Genomic DNA, 20977 nt, shown 5'->3' on the forward strand with positions numbered 1-20977 from the left:
ATAAGCCAGTAAAAATATGTTTTAACTGGAAAATGGAAATGTTTTTATAGTAATGATTTGTTTGCACCTAGTTATTCATACATATTAAAAGATACATGTTTACTTCTTTCGATCAGGCAGTAATAGCAATTTGTTCCTGTGGGACTACACATGCTACTGGTCCAAACATATCAATGGAGCTCTGTGAGTGGAAGCAGGGGCACAAGGTCATATGTGTCTATTTATTGTTGGGAGTATTTTTACTCGCTAGTTTTATTTTTTTTTTGAGTATTTGCCTATTTTTAGGGAATAGAAGTGGTTGATACACCCTTTATCTGTAGGGCTGGCTGCCCAAGTTGATAAACTTTACTGAAGTGAGGCCTATAACATAGGCAGCAAGATGTTAGCACCCTGTATGTGCCTCCACTGAAGGCTTTATTACCAGTAGGACCCTGGCAGAACGTTCAAGCTAATAATGGTTTCTTTGCTGAAGAAAACGTTTTTGTAGGAGCGCAAAGCTTTTTTTTTTTTACAAACACAATATAAAAACAAGATGGATGCCATGGAAATAGAAAAGGGATTAATCAAAAGAACTCATTTTATTTCCCTGGTAGCTGTTGATGCAAAACTGGAGATGGGGCAGATATCAGAGAAGGCAGCGGGAAAGTCAAAAATAGTTTAATAGCAACAACCTCCAAGTTCAAGGTCGGACATGACTGATGATGGCTTGCCATCACAAGCCAAATCGGCTCCAGTGAAAGGAAGGCCTCTGTGGGGGATCACCAGCCTTTACTGACTCTATCCACCTCCGAAAGCAGATTTTACTAGTTGCACCCTGGCACTTACTCTCGGGTGCACATCACGCTTTACATTTATTTTTGGGAAAATGGGCTCCATGCATATGCCGTATTCCCACTTTTCCTAACTGCACACTCACAAGGCTTCCCTTAAAATAGCCGCACCCCCTCCACTGATTGACCAAATCACCCTGGCCAATAATCTACCTTCCGTAAGGGGCTGTGACAGGGGAAGGCCAAGGGAACAGTTAAAGGAGATTGTAAGCCCAGCCCCCTTTCTATGCAGTCTTGGCATAGGGACTGATATTGTTAGTTTAATATTGTAATCCGTGGTGGGATAGTGGCTGGTCTGTTAGAGCCGTACCAGTGTTGTGAAGTACGCTACATCCTGCAGCATTGTATTTGTGCCTCCTTTGGGAATGGAGGGGTCATGCGCATCGCATCCGTGGCATTGCGCAGACCGTTTTCCTGCAGTCTCAGCATTCGGCATCTCTTTTGAGGTCTTGTCCTGCTGCTCTCTGCTGCTGCTGTTGTGCCGCCACACCAGCAGGTAAGGAGGGATTAGGAGGGGGCCTGCCATCGCTCAGGCATCTTTAACGAGAGAAGGGTTGCAGGCACCCTTCCTCCCCGTCCCAGCCCTTGTCACATACCTCCACCCTTTCCTGGAAGTCCTTCCCTTCTTCTGGTTCTCCCTGTGGTCTGTCTGCCTCCGGGTATCTGGACAGGAAATCAACATTGGCCTTCTTTACCGCTACTCGATATTCAACAGTAAAAGAGAATCGTTGTAAGGTTAGGAACCAGTTTAGTACTCTGGGATTGGAATCATTATTTTGGGCCATCCTGTGCAGGGGAGCGTAATCCATAATGAGACAACATTTTCTACCTGTAATGTAATATTTTAAGTTATACACACCCCATTCTTTTATCAAGGCTTCTAGTTCAATAAGTAATTCCATTCTCCCGGGTGAAGCTTTCGCCTGTTATCTATCATTGGTTTCTCATCTCCATTGTCTATTTGGGTTAGGACAGCGCCTAATCCTATTATAGATGCATCTGTCTGCAGAATGAATTCCTCTGAAAAAACAGGCTTTATGACAAGAGGTTCTTTGCATAATTATTCCTTGAGCTGTTCAAAAGAGATAGGGCGGGGGACAATCCCAAAACTCCCACTCCACCAGTTCGGAATGTTTTAGAACCAATCGAATGGTACTGGCTGAATTCAGCCAAATGTATCATTCGATCGATTACAATCGGTCAGTTAGGCTAATACCGGATTTACCACCTGCCGGATTAAGGGTTTGCTGGAAACACCTACGGTGGTATTCGAACAAAATATTGCTGGAGGTATTAATATGCAATCTGTATGCTTTTAACTCTTCCCCGCAAGCTGAGGTAACAATTTTAAAATTCCGCCCTCCCTAATTTTGAAACTTTTTAAACTGTATCGAAGGGAAGCACTTAAATAAAAAAAAAGTTCACATTAGACTATTGAAAGGGGGTGGGAAAATTGGCTCCTCCTTTCCCGTATAGTGTTGGAAAATGACAGAAATGACCATTTTGTGTGTTTAATTTTTTTTTTATAAATAGTCCTATTAAGGATACCACTGGCGAGATGGTTTTCCTGGAATATGACAGGTGGTATTCTAGCAGGGATGATGGGTTCATGGGCTTGCCTCGGGTGATGTGGTTTCAAAGGATTTCGGGGGCAGATCTGGGCTAACCGACTCGGGTTCTTAGACGTTGTAGAACTGGGCACAACCCGAATGGCAAAAAAATGAAGAAAGGCAGGCAGCCCTTTAAACCCTGCTTTGGGTTGGTCCGCAGGGTAACAACGAAGCTCATGCAGCCTTAGAGGTGCCCATGCTTTCCCTCAAAAGGGGATCCGGCAGCAGGCCCCAAGCAACTGTATGAAGGCGCTGGGTAAGCAACCAGGGTCCTTGTGGGCATGTCTTCTGTAGCCCCCAAAAGGGCTGTCCAGCTCCACCGCAAAGAATGTTTTTTTTCCAAGAAAAGTGGAAGTACACTCAATAAATAGTCAAGTGCTGCAGAATGTTAAAAAATAAATGATTTGATCACTGGTGCATTATATTCAGGGGTGTGGCAGTCATCTTTACCTTGAGCCAGGGGACTGGGCGGGAATGCTGCCCAAACGCTTTCTTTTAATTTTAACTTCCTTTGCTGCTCTGTGGAGCAAGAGTCTGGGAAGTTACCCTGAGAAGAGAGCCACTGTCCCCTCAAACTGTGAAAAAGTTGGACCATCAAGCTGTACTGTTTTTTTGGAGGGGGGATACAGGCCCGTGCTTGCCTGCTACAGATCCAGCATAGATGAGCTGAACCTCACCCATTGACCGCTGAAGCCAGCCCTACAGAGAAGGGCTGTATCGGCCACTTGTACTCCCTAAAAATAGGAAAATACACTCAGAAAAGAAGAATAGGGAGTAAAAATACTCTCCGAAAAAAATAGGAGACAGACACTTATGTGTCTGTCCGCCTGCTTTCACCCCACAGAGCTCCATGGAATGGTAGTGCCACAGGAAGAAACTGCAATTATTGCTGCCTGATCTGAAGAGGTAAAACATATCTTTACTTGCTAAGAAAATACTCTCATTAGGAATGGGACTTAAATTTTGACTCTCTAAAAAATAATTTTACTTCCAACTTTAAAAAATAGGGAGTAAAATACTCCTGCTTCAAACCCACATACTGCTGGTCCCCCAAGATTTATTCATTAGAGCGCAATAATGATAGGATTTTAGGAACATATACGAACATACTCCTGTTAGAAAAACGGCACTGGCAAAATGTTCCATCATTTACAGGTAACTGCATTTTATGGCATGATAAAAGTAATGTTGCATGACCCATACACATGTGTACATGTCCTTTAACCTCCTTTAGGATGGCTTCACCCCACTAGCCGTGGCACTGCAGCAGGGACACAACCAGGTGGTGGCCATCCTCCTGGAGAATGACACCAAGGGCAAGGTGAGGCTGCCCGCCCTGCACATCGCTGCCCGCAAGGACGACACCAAATCTGCGGCGCTGCTGCTCCAGAATGACCACAACGCAGACGTGCAGTCCAAGGTAAGCAGGGATGCGGCGGGCCAACACCTCGCAACGTCTTTCCACACTCGAGTCCTTAAAAAAGCCTACAGTCAGTGATCGGCGGGATGCAGACAGGCTCCACTGTGATTATTCACTGTTTTACGCATGAAGGCGCCATTTGTATTGAAATAGAAAACTGTGCATGGGTCACTTTCAAACACTGAACTAGATGCATTCTTCACTGCATGCAAAGGCATGCACTGGCATATGAGTGTTCGGCCATTATGAACGCATTGTGGAATTGAGTGCTGTCCTAGGTGGAGACATTACGAGGTCCCCGGTCTGGTAAAAATGCCCAAAAAATTGCTGGTAAAACGGCACCAGCATTTTTGCAGTACCAGGGAAACCTGAGTTTGCCCGTGAGGGTTCTGATCTCCCAGCAGACCTGACCTGCTGGTACCTCATGCCCCTTCCAGCAAAGAAATACCGGATTCACAGGCACCAGTACTACCGGTGCCAGTGATTCTGGCAATCCTCTCCCATGTGGAATGGGACCTTAACGCTATCTCCGCCGCCTGTTATATCCCGGGAATACCGGGATATGAGGTGGTGGAGATGGTAGGGACAGTTTCCCGGTATCCCGTCAGAATTACCAGCGGGATACCGGGAAACTTGTAGTGAGACCCCAATCATCAGGCAAACCTATATTGATTCTAGAACAGATTGGAGAAAGCATTGCTGGACATAAAATTCCATGATTAAAATGCAAATACATGCCCTTACTAACCAGACACGTTTTTTCAGTCTGCAAGTTTTTTTCCACCGTACATTATGTGCTTAGCATTAGGGCTTCAGTGAGATTTCACGAAAATCTGTGTTTTTGTCATTATTTTGCCAATATCTGTGGACCAACCCTCGATATGTTTTATTGATATAAACATGGGAGCTGAATGAATGAATTGATTCAAACTTTGGTCGAAGAAACATCGTTTCATGAAAGTACATTCATTGTTAAAATAATAATATACTATTTCTAATATACAAAGCCCTCCCTTTCAAGGTAGAGATAAAAATCCCAGGCAGTTTGTAAATCACGTAACATAAAAATATGTAAAAAGCGACCTTAACAGTTCTTATACCCCATTGTTTAAAAAAACAGCTTTAGAAATCGTTTCCTAACAGAAGTTTAAGATGGACAAAACAGAGCAAAATGCACAAAATCTTTACAAGACAGATCGTCACATAACCATTTTCCAGTAGCATGACCTGATTGGTCCCATCATGCCATGTTTATTCCTATCGACAAGCATTGTGCTTATGCTACTAACTCAGGTAAGGCTAATTTCCAAAAGTAAATTTTAACGGTACACATAAATCATTTTAAACCAAATCCCTAATACAAGCAGCATTCTGGTCCCCAGGGTTAGCTTAATACTCCATAAATCCTAAATCCATTAATAACGACATAATTGCCTGTAGCCACTTAACATTGCAGGCAATAGCCCATGTCATCAGATCATTTTAAAGAAAATGCGCAAAATTACTGTGCAGAGCCGTCCAAATACAAAACCATAAACGAGGTGCAAGCTCCGTGAGGAATTCGACCATCCGCACGGGGAGTGTGCACTTGCTTGGGCTGCTTTGATATTTGTTTTAAAGAAATGGAATTTGGTAGATAAACCTCTGGGAAATGTGTGGGGTAATCTGCACACATTTCCCAATGCTCACCGAACAAAAAACACATAGTCAAGTGTACTCTGGGGGATACAGCCTACCGGCGCAGTCCTGCTGTCATGTTCAGCTGAAATGTGACAGCCGCTGGTACATCAAAGCATCTCAAGAAGGGGGAAGGCAACACCTTCCTCTGGCCGTGTCCAGCCTAATTAAAATATCAAAGGCTCTATTGATCCACCCTGCCTTTTGTTAAGTTCTGTGTGGTGGCAGCGCATACTGATGAGAGTTAATTGAAGCAGCGCTGCAAAGAGTCCTGTTCACAAAACTAATACACAGACCGGCAAACTGTTCCAGTAAATGGCACCAGTCTGCCAGTTGCTGTTCTGACAGGTCCATTGCAAGGGTGACACCATCAATTCACGCATCTGTGGCTTCAGTGTGCAAGAGGTCTGGGAGGGGATTGGTCTCCTACTCAGTCTCTCCGTCAGTCACTAATGCCATGACCAAGTCATGCCAGCTATACTGGGGTTTTAGCCGGTTGACGTCAAAGACCCTGCAAATCTGTTTAGGTCCTTTCATGTCAAGGAGATAATTTACCTCACTGACCTTTTCTAGCACACAGTAAGGTCCAGTCCACTTGTCCTGAAGGCCACTGGGTTTGACAGGCTCCATAATCCACACCAACTGGCCTGGAGAATAGACTGTCACAGTGGCCTTCGGCTCATGCCAGTGCTTGATCAGCTCCTGACTGGCCTTTTGTCTTTTTTGACTGTTCCATGTACTTTGCCATTCTAGACCGAAGGCCGAGTACATAGTCCACCACATCTTGTGTAGGGGATGAGGGTTTGCTTTCCCATCCCTCTTTCATGAGACTGAGGGGACCTCGTACAAAGTGTCCAAACTTAAGCTCAAAGGGGCTAAACCCTACTCCGTTCAGTGGCACCTCCCTGTAGGTGAACAGTAGGCATGGCAGGAGGATATCCCGTTTTCTCTTCAGGTGCTCTTCCAATCCACCTATCATGCCTTTCAAGGTCTTGTTGAACCGCTCCACAAGCCCATTGGTTTGTGGGTTGAAGGCTGTGGAGAACCGGTAGGTAACTCCACACCCTTCCCACATAGCATTCATATATGCTGATATGAAGTTTGATCCCCTGTCAGAAATGACTTCCTTGGGGAATTCAACACAGGAGAATATCCCAATCAGAGCCTTCGCAGCCACAGGGGCTTTGATGTTTCTCAGAGGGACAGCCTCGAGGTATCTTGTCCCGTGGTCTATCACTACCAATATGTATCTGTTCCCTGAGCTGGTTTGAGGATTCAAAGGACCCACAATATCCATGCCTTTCCGCTCAAAAGGCCACCCAACGATGGGTAGTGCAATTAAGGGGGCCTTTTTGGCACCACCTGACTTGCCAGACGCTTGACAAGTCGGGCAAGACCGGACAAATTCCTTAACCTTTACACTGAACTGCGGCCAGTAAAAGTGCACAGACAACTGGTCTGATGTCTTAGTCACTCCCAAGTGACCCGCTAAAGCAATTTGGTGAGCCAAATCCAAAAGGAACTTTCTGTGGCATGGGGGAATCACCAACCTTCTGGTGCCCTCGACTTCACAATCTTTTGGATCACTGTACAGTAGTCCATCATCCCAGTACACTTTGAATAGTCCAGGGGCCTCGTCCCCTTAGCATGCTCGTCCGCCTGCTTCCGCAGACCCACAAGAGTGTAACACTCTTTCTGGGCTGTGAAGAAGTCAGTCTGGCCTGGGCCCCCAGTTGATGCAAACTCATCCACCTTGGGCAGGCCCTTCTGATCTGCGCCCACCTGGTCCTTCAGCTCAGGTTCCTGCGCTGTGCCATGCAACTCTGAAGTCACTGAGTCCCTTGCTACCAAAGTAGGATCCTCAGTGGCTATTAGCCCCTCTCCTGCAGGAGTAGGCGTGACTCAGTAGTCTGCGGAACTGGACTAGGGGCTACCGGCCACACCGGTCCTTCATACAAGCCCGCTGGAAGCACTCCAGGCCCTAAGGCTCTCAGATTATTCAATCTGGCACTCTCTTTGGCCCTCGATCGGTAGCTGCTGCGACTATTTCAGGATGAGGAAGATGGGACAGGGATGGAGTCTTTCACTGCTACATGGTGCTGGGTCGTTTCACCTCACCAGCTGAACTCTATCACCAAGGGGCACTTACTCTTTCCGTCAAACCCACTGATGCACAAATCAGGCCCATCAATATATTGGCCTGGTTGTACCCACTGCCGGGTGACAGCAGTGACGATAGCCGCGGTATCTCAGACCACAGGAGTTTTGTGTCCATTGATATACACATGTTTAGGATAGAGTTGAGTATTATTGGGACCTGTGGTCTCTTCTGGAGACCCAGTACCGTTCCCACTCAGTGTAGCCAATCTGCATTCAGCCACACCCTGGCCTAGTGGTAAGTCCTCCTCTAAGAGGCCCACACTTATGATGGCCTCTTCCACAAGTCCACATTCACTATGACTTGCTTGGGTAAGCAAGCATGATCCCCTTTCCTATGGCCCAGCTCCTTACACACAAAACAACCTTTGGGCAGTTAGAACGCAGATTTCCCAGTGTTAGGGATGCCTGCGCTTTTCTTTTTGTCGTGCACAACTGAAGTACAGTTTTGGAATGTCCCTTTGTTCTTTTGGGGACTTGACTTCGAATAGGATTGGGTTGGATCTTTGTCAGTCCCATCCTTGATAACTTTTTTGTTTGTCGATTTCTCTTCCAGTTTGGGTGTGCTCGCCTGAACCTTTTTCTGAACTCGACTACTCACAAACCTGTCGGCAGCCTTTGCAAGCTCCATAGGGTCTGTGATCGTCTTGTCCACAAGATGCTGGTGTAGGTCAACCTCACAATTTTTCAATACATGCTCACATGCAATCAAATTGTACATCTCTTTAAATGTGTCAACTTCATTACCAGTCACCCACCCGCTCAGATATTTCAACGACAAGTGTGTGAACGCTTCACATGTCTGCCCACCTTTCTTTCCGAGCTCTCTGAAGCTCTTGAGATACTGGCTGCCTTCATGCTCTTATAAACTGGCGTTTCCTAGGAGTTAACTGAAGAATTGCATCAGTTCCTGGTGTCGGTAAGCGACTTATCAGGGCTGCACTGCACAATACCTCATCCAACTCCTATAGCTGGAAAGCCAGCACCAGTGCTTCAACTACTCAAAAATATCCTTTCCCGCTTCATAAACCTGCACTAAGTCTTTGGGGATGTGTTGCCGGGCTCATCACGGGCACTCTGGTTTGAGCCGCTACTGCTGCTTTTGCTAGAGGTGGATCTGTTGGCCTCCCTTTTCTCTTTAAGCACCAGCTTGAGCAGCTATATGGCGGCCCTGTCCCGCTCTATGGTCACCTTGTCCTGCTGTTTTTGTTCCTCTAGTGCTAGTCTCCTCACCTCAAGCAGGAGCTTTCTAGCCGCTACCTCACTAACAGCCAGAACAATTACTGGGCCACTTAGAGACTGTGCTGCGGCGTGGGTCCTGCGGGATTCTGCACTAGACCTTGTCCTCACTGACACTACTGAGTGTTGAGAAACCACACTTGCCACCTGGCGGGATGATTGGTGAGAAACACTGCTCATGCAGTCGTCCTCGTCATTCCCCCTCCACGCCCTCGTCATTCTCCCCCTCTGGAAGGTCTTGTGCGTTTGGGTATACAGGGCCTAGCTCGTCCCCTGGGATCTTCTCCCCAACCACCATCGCTTCTACCCCAGCTTGGAGGCTGGTCAGCAACTCAGGTTTATTAACCTTAGTGCTGTGGGGAGGTCCCCTCTCTTGACATAAGACATGCAGGACATCCTTGGTCCTGCTTTTGACAGTATCCATGTCAAGATCCATGACGATTTCTAATACCTAGCAGTGACTGAACTTTGCCTGCAACAGTACTTTTATCGTTGAGTGACTCCGCTGTGCGCAAGGCTCCAACCACTTGCCACCAATGTGATGAATCAACATCTGGCCCACCAGTGGTCCAGGGATGAATATCGGTTTCTAAACAATCAATCAATCAGCCTCACACCTTTAGTACAACAGAAGTCGATCTGAACAGATTGGAAACACAAGTAAATTATAAACCTCCTTGTCCAATGTTGGTAATGTGGATGGAACGGCAGGCTTATTTCCACAAGGTCGTGGATCGTTGGTTAGTGGTAACAGAGTGAAAATAAAATTATTACCCAATGATTGAAGGGACTGGCCAGTCAAGGTTGTATAAAAATATCTTCTTTATTATTATTACAACAGACAGTTCTAGCACACTACAAAATACAGTATACCCTCTAAAGGAACACAGAGGACAGACAGTTTCATGAAGGAAAGGGATGCACTTTGGATACTGACAGGAGGGTAGTCGGTAAAGCAATCAGTCTTAACTGTTCAAGGTTATTTCGTTTCAGCACCACGTGAGCAAGGGGTCGTAAATGTCACTAGGGGCCTTCGGAGAAGGACCATGGGGACAGAACCACAATGTACCTGGTGCTTGAAATGATCTTGATGCTCGACAGTGTCAAGTCGGTTCCAGGGCTCTTTGCAGCTCCTGCGACAGAGTTCAAGATGGGAGACAGCTGTGGGTATCAGGCGGCAGGCGTTACCCCAGGCGGGTCTGGAAGGATGGCTGCAGGCTGCCCTACACAGTGGCTCGGGGTCAAGAATTGTCTCTGTGCTGGTTGGCGGATCTGGAACGCTGGTAGAGGTGTCTCAGACAGCTTGAGGGACTGCAGTGTGAGAACAGTCAGTGGTGCAGCTGGTCGCGGTTCGAGGGCTCAACTGCCCCAAAAATGTCCTTAAAAGATTGATGATGGTTGATGCTTGTTGTGGCACTCCTCTTAGCTCCTTCGCAGGGCCCTGGTCATCCTTTAAGGTGGACGGCCCAAATCTGAAGAGAGTATTTGCAGGCAATGGCCTTGTCCTTTGTTTAGAGACTCTGGCACTTCCCACCTAGGAGGCTTGCTGGCAGAACCTAGCAGAGCATGCTGTGTGCTGGCTGGGGACCAGTTCTGGAGCTTCTGGATGGGTCCTGTGAATCCAGTATCTCCCTCTGTTCCCTGGGAGAGGTTGAGGGGAGGGATCTTGCTTCCCTCTTGGAAATCCTGGCCTTCCTTCACTGGTGGAAGCTGTAAGGCAGACTGTACCTTTAGCCAGGGTCCAAATGAGTCCTTCTTCTTACTCCTTTCAAAGTCATCATATGATCTCAACCCTCTTTTAAAGCAAAATGGGCCCCAGTGATTGGTGCAGGCTAAGCCTACCTTAATGAACCAATCCTGGGTTCCCACCAACAATCTTCTTTTATGCTTGAGGTCATAAACATAGTTCTTTGCAACAGGAAAGGTAAGGGGTGACAACATGTAATACTAAGTCCCACCCATCCTCATGTCTGTTGTGGATCAAAGTGTCTCTCTGGTTAATTGAGCTCTCTGTGACTCCTGATCAAAGCCAGGTTTCTCTTGAAGTTTGTGGCGAGAACAGACTTTCTGTCTCCATCTAATCACATACTTCTCCAGCATGGGGTCTGGCATAGATTCACATGCTCATGAATATTCCCCGTCGTCAGGCTGGGAATCCTCGGTAAAGAAAAAATCAGTTTCAGTTTCGTTTCTGAACTGTCTTTCTACTAGTAACCAATCACTGGTCTCTGGGTCATACTGCCCCCAGCCAATGACTGCCTTCTACCTAAGCCCCTCCTCTGGCAGCCATCTTCAGATTTTTACCGCACCTTCAAGTGTTGGCAGTCCTCGTGCTGTAGCTCTCGAGCTTTTACTGCGTTTTGTGAATTTTCAAAGAGATATCTCATTTTTTGGTCAATCGAGCCTCAAGCTCCACTGTTTCTACTTCAGATCAACGGAGACCCATTTCGGATTTTTCTACGCCCCTCAAGGGCAAATTTTTCGGCTTCTGGAAGATCTTTGAGGCCTACCCCGCGTGGACATGGCCCAGGAAAAGGGAAACACAACTCCCGGATCCAAGCTCTTCAGGAGCTGCTCTGGATGTGGACTGCAGAATGTGTTCAAGGAGGATGAACATTCCCGATGTCTCTACTGCCTTCATGAAGACAAAACGCACGCGGAGGAGGCCTGTGCGTTTTGCAAGAATATGTCTGAGCGTACGATGAGGGATCGTCGTACCAGCCTCACCAACTGGCTGGAGGGGAGCCCAGCAGCGGGTGAGAAAAAGAAGAAGTCAGAGCGGTCTTCTAAGTCCTTTGAGGGCGCTCCAGTGATGGGGGCACAACAAAAGGCTAAGAACCGCGAGTCCGCGGGCACCAGGAGCACCAAACGGTCAGGCTCCTCGGCTGCCAGGCAGGGCGCAATTTCACCGACGCCATCAACCACAAGCCAACGCTCTGGCTCGGGGAAGAGGAAAGCGGAAAACCCGGGTAAGCTTCGCGAGAAGTCCCGGTCGATCCCGACGGCATCCGAGGGGGAGCGAGGCGGCGACCCTCCCCCCAAGGTGAAGGCCTCAAGCGCATCCAAGGTCGTGAAGGCCTTGATTTACCCAGCTAAGGCCTCTATGGAGGGAGTCGTGGTGGCCCGTGAGAACCCCAGTGGCAAAAGAGGGGGGGGCCGGTGGCCATCATGGACACAGATACAGCCTCTGAGGAGGAACTGGCTGGAGTCGTGAAAACCCAGACCAAGAGGTTCGAGGAGGTCCGGTCCCATGGGAAGGATCCCGAAGAGGCGGACGAGGAAAGTGACGGCGGTGGCGACGAGAAACACGTGGAGGCGGAGGATTCCACTCCCCAACCGTCGCGCCCATCGCAGCCAGTCCCTGGGCCACAAGACAACTCAGGGGCGATCTTGATGGCGATCCAGACCTTTTGTAAGGAGATAAGGACAAGGTTGCCCTTACCACCAACGGATGACCCAGCGGAGCCTGGACCGTCGGCAAGCCCTCCAAAACAAGCAGAGGAGAATTCATCCACCCCCTCCTTTCAAGCCTTCTCTGCCTGCACAGGCTTCTTTCCCGTCTCCTGAGCCGAGGGATGATATGGGAACAGAGACAGCCACGACGGGGATGATGACGACGGTGGTGACGATGGGATGGACCTTCCATCACCACCTGCTTGGGCCTCCCCTCCCAACGAAATTGGCTCCTTCCATGCCGTGATTGCCAGGGCATCCGAGCTCTTCCAGCTATTCCCCATGGAAGAGAAGAAGGAAGGTTTCCTCTATCAACGACGGGAGGCCAAAAGGAAGATGGTCCTCTCAGTCCTGTTACTCAACGACATCTGGGGCGAGGGGCTGTTGCGGCCCCTGCCAAGAGAGACCGGTACGAGAAGAAGTACCGGGTTCCGGATTCCGCCCCATGTGCCTTAGGGTGCAGTCTACCCCGGACGCCGTTGTCTCTGCGGCAGCCAAGAAGAACGCGGCGGGGGCGATGGCGTCAACTTTGACATCTCCGCCGGACGGCGAAGGCAAGAAGCTGGACGCCATGGGACGATGGGTCATCTCGTCGGCGGCGACTACCATTAAAGCTGCCAGCGCCCCCGCTACGACAGGGAGCTATGGTTTAAGATTGCTCCCCTACTGGATTTCCTCCCGGACGACAAGAGGGCGGAGGCCCTAGATATCCTACAGGAGGGAGAGGTGGCGTCAGACCACGCCATAACGGTGGCCACGGACATTGCCGAAACCGACTTCCGCCAGATGGGCAACGGCGTTTGCCTTCACCAGCGCGCTTAGCTCAAGGCAACCGATTTCCGCCAAGACGTGCAGACCATGGTCCTGGACATGCCCTTCGATGGGAATAACCTGTTCAGCAAGGCAGTGGATGAGTCCAACACGGAGACGGCTCGTGCCTTAGGCGTTCTTCGGGGCTCCTCGACGTATCTCCAAGCGGCCCGCTCCTCATTGCAGGAGGCCTACAGGGGACGCGGCAAGCAAGGAGGATCTCATTGTCGTCGCCAAGGAGGCCAGGGCGGCAAGGCTGCCGCCATGCAGGATTGAACCGGCCGTAGCGTCGGGCCCCCACCTGAGCACTCCGGTGGGAGGCCAGCTGGCGAACTTTGTCAGCGTGTGGGAGTCCATCTCCACCGACCGTTGGGTGCTGGATGCCCTGGCCCGCGGGCACACACTGGAATTTCTACGGAAGTGTCCCCGTATTCCACCGGGGCAGAAAGGAAAACCACATCCCGCAACTACTCGTGGAGGTATGAGCAATGTTAAAGAAGGGAGCCATCGAGCTCGTCCCAAAGAGACGCCGGGGCTCCGGAGTATACTCGCAGTACTTCCTCGTAAGGAAAAAGACCGGCGTTTGGCGACCCATCCTGGACCTTCGTCGTCTAAACAAGTACATCAGGTCTCAGAAGTTCAGGATGGTCACCCTCCAGCACGTGCTGGGACAACTGGAGGAAGGCGACTTCCTATCGTCATTGGACTTGGAGGACACCTACTTTCACATCCCCATCTTGAAAAAACATCGAAAGTTTCTGTGATTCGTAGTCCAAGGACGGCACTACCAGGATATTCACCAAGTGCCTGGCACCAGTGGCGGCGCAGCTGCGCCTACAGGGGATCCACGCCTACCCTTACCTGAACGACTGCCTCATCCGGGCGGAGTCAAGGGAACTCGCCGTCGAACACACAAGGAAGACCTTCCAACTGCTCACGGATCTGGGATTTTCGATCAACTTCACAAAATCCCACCTGATACCGTCGCAAGTCGCCTTGTTCCTGAGAGCCAAGCTCGACACAGTGGCGCGACAGCATCTCCGTTGGAGGAAAGGACGAAGGCCATCCTAGGCATGGTGCAACGGCTGTCGACCATTGACGTGGCCAAGGTGAGGTCCGGCAAGTCCCTGCTCGGCATGATGTCCTCCTGCATTTACCTCGTGCGCCTTTGCAGACTACGGATGCTACCACTGCAGGAGTTCCTCGACGCCCTTTGGATGCAAGTGATGGGCAACTTCGAAGACAGGATCTCACTCAACAAGACCTTTCGACAAGCGATCCGGTGGTGGGGCACCCGCGCGCATCTGATGGCGGGTATGGACCTCTAGACCCCGGCCCATCAGGAGACGGTGACAACGCACGCCTCCCTGGAGGGATGGGGGGGCTCACTCCGGAGATCTCCACGCAAGAGGCCTTTGGCTACCGGAGGAAAGGTCACTACACATCAACGTCCTGGAGCTCCAAGCCGTGTTCTGGGCCCTCAGGTCATTCCTTCCGTCCCTCAAGGGCAAGGTGGTGAGGATCTTCACCGATAACACCACAATGATGTTTTACATCCGGAAGCAGGGAGGCACCAGATCCCCAGCCCTGTCCAAGGAGGCCCAGGACTTGTGGCATTGGGCCATCACCAAAGGGATGTTTCTGGTACCCTTCCACCTGGCAGGAATAAAAAACACCATTGCCGACGCACTCAGCAGGGAGCTGCGCTCGTGCCACGAGTGGGGACTGCGGCAGGATCAAGTAGACCTCCTCTTCCGATGATGGGGCAATCCCCAGTTCAACCTGTTCGTGACAGCAGCGAACACCAGTTCCAGAGGTTCGCCAGCAGGTTTCCCCAGCCGGGAGCATGGCCGATGCCTTCTCGTTCCCCTGGGACGGCCTGTTCCTGTATGCATTCCCTCCGTTGCCGTTGCTGCTGCGACTCATCAACCAACTCAAACGGTCACGTTGCAGGATGATCCTCGTCGCACCGGCGTGGCCGAGGCAGATCTGGTTCCCGGACCTTCTGGACATGTCAGCATCCCCCCCAGTCAAACTGGCGACAGATGTGGATCTCGTCATCAGAGAAGAAGGCGCCATCCTCCACCACGATCCAGCATCGCTGAACTTGCAGGCCTGGCTCCTGCAGCACTAGAGTTTGGAGGGTACATTATCCCGGCGGACTGCAAGGAGGTGCTTGCAAAGGCCAGGGGCCCTCGACTCCCAAGTGTTATGGACACAAATGTAAGAGGTTCTCTGTCTGGTGCCATGCACAGAGGATTAACCCTCTGCGGATTACGGCACCTCAGGTACCTACTGTCGCTGGCCAAGGCGGGGCTGGCCCACGCCTCCATCAAGATCCATCTAGCGGCGATCTCCCGCTACTCCAGGACCCCGGGGCGATCATCTCTCTGGTTCCATCGCCTGGTGAAGGAGTTTATGAAGGGACTGTTCCGGTCATTTCCGCCGGTGACGGCTCCGGCCCCGGCGTGGGAGCTCAACGTGGTGCTGTCCAGACTCATGGGGCTGCCATTCGAGCCTCTGCATTCGGCACCGTTGAAATTCCTGTCGTGGAAGACAGCGTTTCTTGTGGCCATCACCTCCGCACGACGAGTGGGAGATATCCAGGCCCTTTCCTTTAAACCTCCATACTTGACTTTTCACAATACTAGGGTGGTGCTGAGAACGCACACCTCCTTCGTGCTCAAGGTGCCGTCGGACTTCCATCTCAACGAGCCCTTGGTGTTACCTGTTTTCTTCCCATCACCTTCGTCGCCAGCTGAGAGAACTTTGCACTCGCTGGATGTGGCTAGAGCGCTCAAGTTCTACGTGGACCGCACAATGAGTTTTTGGATGACATCACAGCTGTTTGTGAACTTTGGACCTGTGAACCAAGGGAAGGCCCTCTCGAAGGCTTCCATGTACAGATGGCTCTCCGGCTGCATCATGCACTGTCACCGGTTGGCAAACCGACCGGTGCTTGGCCATCCGAGAGCCCATTCAACCAGAGCGATCGCTGCTACCACGGCGTTCATGTCTGGTGTGCCCCTGCTTGACATCTGCAGGGCTGCTACGTGGAGGTCGACGCAAACCTTCACGAGATTCTACTGCATCGACCGGGATTCCAGGGAGGAGTCCAGAGTCAGCCAGGCAGTGCTGCGCAACCTGTTCGCTTAAGGTGAGCCTGGTGAAGAGGTAAGAGATGCTTAATGTTGAGTTGATGTATTGCTTAATGTTGTGCCTTGCCACCTCCCGTGGTTGTGCATGTGTGTACTGCTATGTATTCTTATATTCATGAGCATGTGAATCCATGCCAGACCCCATGCTGGAGAAGGAACAAGTTACTTACCTGTAACTTGTTCTCCAGCATGTGTCTGAAATGGATTCACATGGGAACCCTCCCTCCTACCCCTCTGCGGCTCTTCACTTGGTCCTACTGCCACTTTACGTGCTACCAAATCTGAAGATCCCTGCCAGAGGAGCCCTTAGCTAGAGGGCAGTCATTGGCTGGGGGAAGTATGACCCAGGGACCAGTGATTGGTTACTAGTAGAAAGACAGTTCAGAAACGAAACTGAAACTGATTTTTTCTTTACCAAGGATTCCCAGCCTGACGGGGAATATTCATGAGCATGTGAATCCATGCCAGACCCATGCTGGAGAACAACAGTTACAGGTAAGTAACTTGTTCCTTCTTCCTTCTGAAAAGGGGGTTCCCTGCAGGGGTTGCCTACTGTAAACAGGTGTTGCATGCATGACATTCACTGCCCATCATACAGAGGGGTGGGAGCTAGCCTCAAGTTGATACGTTGCATATCAAAGAGGTATTGGGTCTTCCTGCCCTTGTGTTAGTTCTGTGAACATGTCTCTTCGCAGGCCTGCTTTAATTAACTCTCATCAGTATGCGCAGCCACCACACAAAACTTAACAATAGGGAGGGCGGATCCATGGAGCCTTTGATATTTTGATTAGGCTGGCCATGGCCAGAGGAAGGTGTTGCCTTCCCCCTGCTTCAGATGCTTTGATGTACCCGTGGCTGTCACATTCCAGCTGAACATGACAGGAGAACTACACCGGTAGGCTGTCCCCCCCACCCAGAGTACACTTGACTATGTGTTTCTTGTGCAGTGAGCATTGAGAAATGTGTGCAGATTAGCTCCAGACATTTCCCGTAGGTTTATCTACCAACATTCCCTTTCTTTAAAAAAAATATCAAAAACACCCAGGCGAGTGCACACTCCCCGTGCCCATGGTCTAATAATTCCTCACAAGCTCAAGTTGGTATTTTAGTGGAAGCAGGCCGCATTCCTTTAAAAGTATAAAGACGGAAGCGTTTTTAGAAGTTCCCTCCAAGCTTCCAGCTAATTTATTTTGGGTTCTTTGAAAAATGTTTCATCTTTCATGGGGAGCAATTTCGGTCAATTCCACCACCAAAAAGAGCCAGATTTTTAATGTTCATATTAAGTATTCTAAGAGCCGTTTGCATATGGTGGGCACCAATTTTTTCCGAGTACCTTTTCAGGGAACCAGTGATTTGGGACATTGTAACTATTTGGGCATTTAAGGTTTTTCAAAACAGCACCCATAATTACGGGAAAGTAGACACCCATTCTGATTTGGTATATTTTAGCATTAATTTGTATTGATTTTTATTTACTTATAGCACGCGGCCGGACAGAATTAGCAGCATCTGGCCGCCGATCTCAAACAAAGAGTCAACCTTTCCAAAGAGAAAGCCAGGTTAATCATGCTAAATAACCCAAGGACGTCATTTAGGGGTCGCCAGGGGGTCACAACTGCGACCCCTGAGGTTTTCCTTGCTGCCCCTGTGGTCTCCCTTGCTACCCCTAAAAAAAATACAAAAAAATATACATTTTCTTTTTCAAAAATGTTTTTTTTTTACATTGAAGCTCTTGTAATGTGGCCAGTGCCATGTGGGTCTTTCTTTCTGGAGAAGCTGGAATTTATGCTGAGGCCTGTTAAAAAAAAAAACAGGGGTTCCACAAATGTAACACTTTGAGCGGTGACCCTAAATAAGAAAGACTAGGAATAGTAAATAATTTGTCTTTCTGGAATTCTATACAATAATTGCTTGACTAAATACAGGGGTGAAAGGTCATGTTCTATCGCTTCTCGTGATGTCACATCAGAGTGGGGTCAAATGAGATCACTTATGTGATGTTGTCAGAGGTCAAGAGTCATGTGATGTCACTTCCGCTACCCCTGGCATTTTGGTGAAACGAAGTCCCTGAAATAAGCCCTGGCTTTAATTAAACAAATGAGTCTTCAGTGCTTTCCACAATTGCATCAGGTCTTTCTGGTTCCTGATCCTCCAAGTGTTGGAATTCCAGAGTGTTGGTCCATAGACCGAGGAGCATAATGCCATGCTTCCCCACACTAAAACCGCCATCGTATCACTAATCTGGTGGCAGAGCAACGCTACTACTCTCCTGTGTGGTAAGTTTTGTGTAGGGCACCACTACATGAGGACCAACCCCCTCAAAGTCCTTCCAGCCAGCAGCACACTGAGATGTTGTCTGGGTGCCAACCAACCTTACTTCCATCGTCAGGCAGTGGGGGGAGATGGGCATCTCCTATTGGGGCACCGTGTTGATGCCGGCAGCCATTGTCTCCTCAGAATGTGCCCGATTGCGCACATCGGGACTAGCATGAGATAGCTAAAGTCATTGCCGGACTTCATAGTGATAGTGTGTCACTCTGTGTATTCTATTGGAACAACGTTGATGATATGTTGGTTGAGGAGCATTGTTTGCAGGTTCTCCACAATTCATTGGGGCATTTGCCTCAGCATCTCAATGAAGGAGTCCCCCCCCCCTTTCATGGATAAGTTCCACAGAAAGGGCCCAATGGCCTGGTCACGTACATGCTGCCACTAGACCGGACATTGCTCTCAGAGGCGTGTGTCCAGGGCTTTAAGTGGGGGCCCTCATTTGGGGGCGTGGCTTGTGGGAGGGGCGTGGCCTAAAAAGTACACAAATAGTAGGGTATACACACAAATATATATAAATGTTATATATCTGTGTGCGTACCTTACTATGGTTTGTGTACTATGCAAGCCATATTTTCTAAACATAGAAATATGTAACATATGTCTACGTTTATAAAAGATGGCTTGCAAAGTACACAAACCATAGTAATGTACGCACACAGATATATAACATGTATATATATTTGTGTGCATACCCTACGGTTTGCCTAGTTTTCAGGCCATCTTTTTTTTTTATAAAAGATGGCTTTGAAAGTACACAATTCAAGCCATCTTTTATAAAGCTTTGACTACGAAAGCTTTATAAAAGATGGCTTGAAATGTGTACTTTCAAAGCCATCTTTTATAAACCTCGAAATATGTCGAGGAATCCCCAGGTTCGCCAAGGGTTAAAGACGCCTCGGGGACCTGGGGAAACAAAGGGACAGTAACTGCCTCTGGTGACCTCTCTCGCAAGAGGGGTCACCAGATGCAGTTACTATGACTGATGGAAGTGGCAGCCAGTCACAGCGTCACTGTGGCTGGCTGCCACTTCTGTCAGCTTGCCTGACTTCATTGCAGGCACATCTCCCGTCGCGGCCGCGACAGGATAATGCATCCAGCCAATGTTGCGGCAGGACGGGGGCCCGGCAGGCCCCGGCCCACTTTAAGCACTGCTTGTGTCCATTGGGGGCACTGCCTGTCACTCTGGGCAGTCAGAGCTTCCGCACCAATCGGGTTCCCTATCAGAGGGAGAGGGAGTATCGACATTGTACGACCGTTTTTTGGTTGGACTAAACATGTGCTTCAGAGGGTCACAGAGAATTGCATGTATCTGCATATGGGGTCATTTGCAAATGGTGACCCGTAGTCGCAAGAAGGTGCTAGATCTGACGCAAAATGTGCTGCTCTCAGCGGTTTTCCACACAGCATATTGTATCCAATAGGGCCACAGCTGTCTATTCTACTGCTTGTCAAACACTTTGCATGTTTCCTGGGTGTATGCACAAATGTTACACTTTCATTCAACCCAGTGCTTTATAGTTGTCGAGTTGTGGGAAACGCTACACTTAACCTTCCCAATAAACACTCATGATCTTTAAACCCACATCCATCCGCCAATATTTTAAAATCCCAGACTTTAGAAATAATGGTATTACACATTAGCACACATGTTTTAAGAAGCACACTATTTAACATTCTATAGTATTTTTCTAGAAGCACAAATGGCCAAATTCTGCAGAGAGAGTGCTGATTCTACAATCGGTGATAATAAGTACTGTTGGCAGGAGACTGCCCCCAAAATAACACTAGACCGAAAGAATCACTCCCCGATTTCCCACCTGAGTACCACTGGTGATAGATAGCATTACCACTGGTGTAAAAGTAGTACCACCACCGATCCTCGTCACAAGAAAACATGGTATCTTATAAAGGTGGTAATTATCACTGAAAATAAGAGATGGTCTAAACAAACGTGTTGTAATTAAGGAGTTGAAGCAATGTAAACCACGACACGTACCAACCAGCCTTATAAATTAACTATTATTTTTGCCAGTGGTATTTTACCACCAGTGGTAGTCTTATCACTGGCCAAACTGATGACTCTAGAGAAAATGCTGAACTCATGTGAACCAAAATACCACATGTAGTATGTCCTATTTGCTGCTGGGCAGCATGCACAGGGGTGGCATTTTACCACCTCTGATTAGATTTTTCGAATTAAGCCAAGGCTTTAACCACTAGTAATGAGCATCCAATAAAATGATCTTTGCGCTTGCCTGCACTATTATAGAAGAGAAACAGGGATCTTTTTAA

At 49.0% G+C, this 20977-nt stretch overlaps 1 protein-coding gene across 40 annotated transcripts in view; it reads left to right on the forward strand.

Moving 5' to 3' along the window:
* Positions 1 to 20977, forward strand: part of ANK2 (ankyrin 2) — a 1645279-nt gene that overhangs the window by 1093260 nt on the left and 531042 nt on the right. For all 40 annotated transcript variants that reach the window (XM_069630993.1, XM_069630997.1, XM_069630984.1 and 37 more), the window contains one exon: positions 3675 to 3860. In XM_069630993.1, the coding sequence (XP_069487094.1) occupies positions 3675 to 3860 (186 nt within the window). The remainder of the gene's footprint in view (positions 1 to 3674; positions 3861 to 20977) is intronic.

The sequence above is a fragment of the Ambystoma mexicanum genome, chromosome 6q, assembly GCF_040938575.1.
Source record: "Ambystoma mexicanum isolate Mex_15411 chromosome 6q, UKY_AmexF1_1, whole genome shotgun sequence".
NCBI lineage: Eukaryota > Metazoa > Chordata > Amphibia > Caudata > Ambystomatidae > Ambystoma > Ambystoma mexicanum.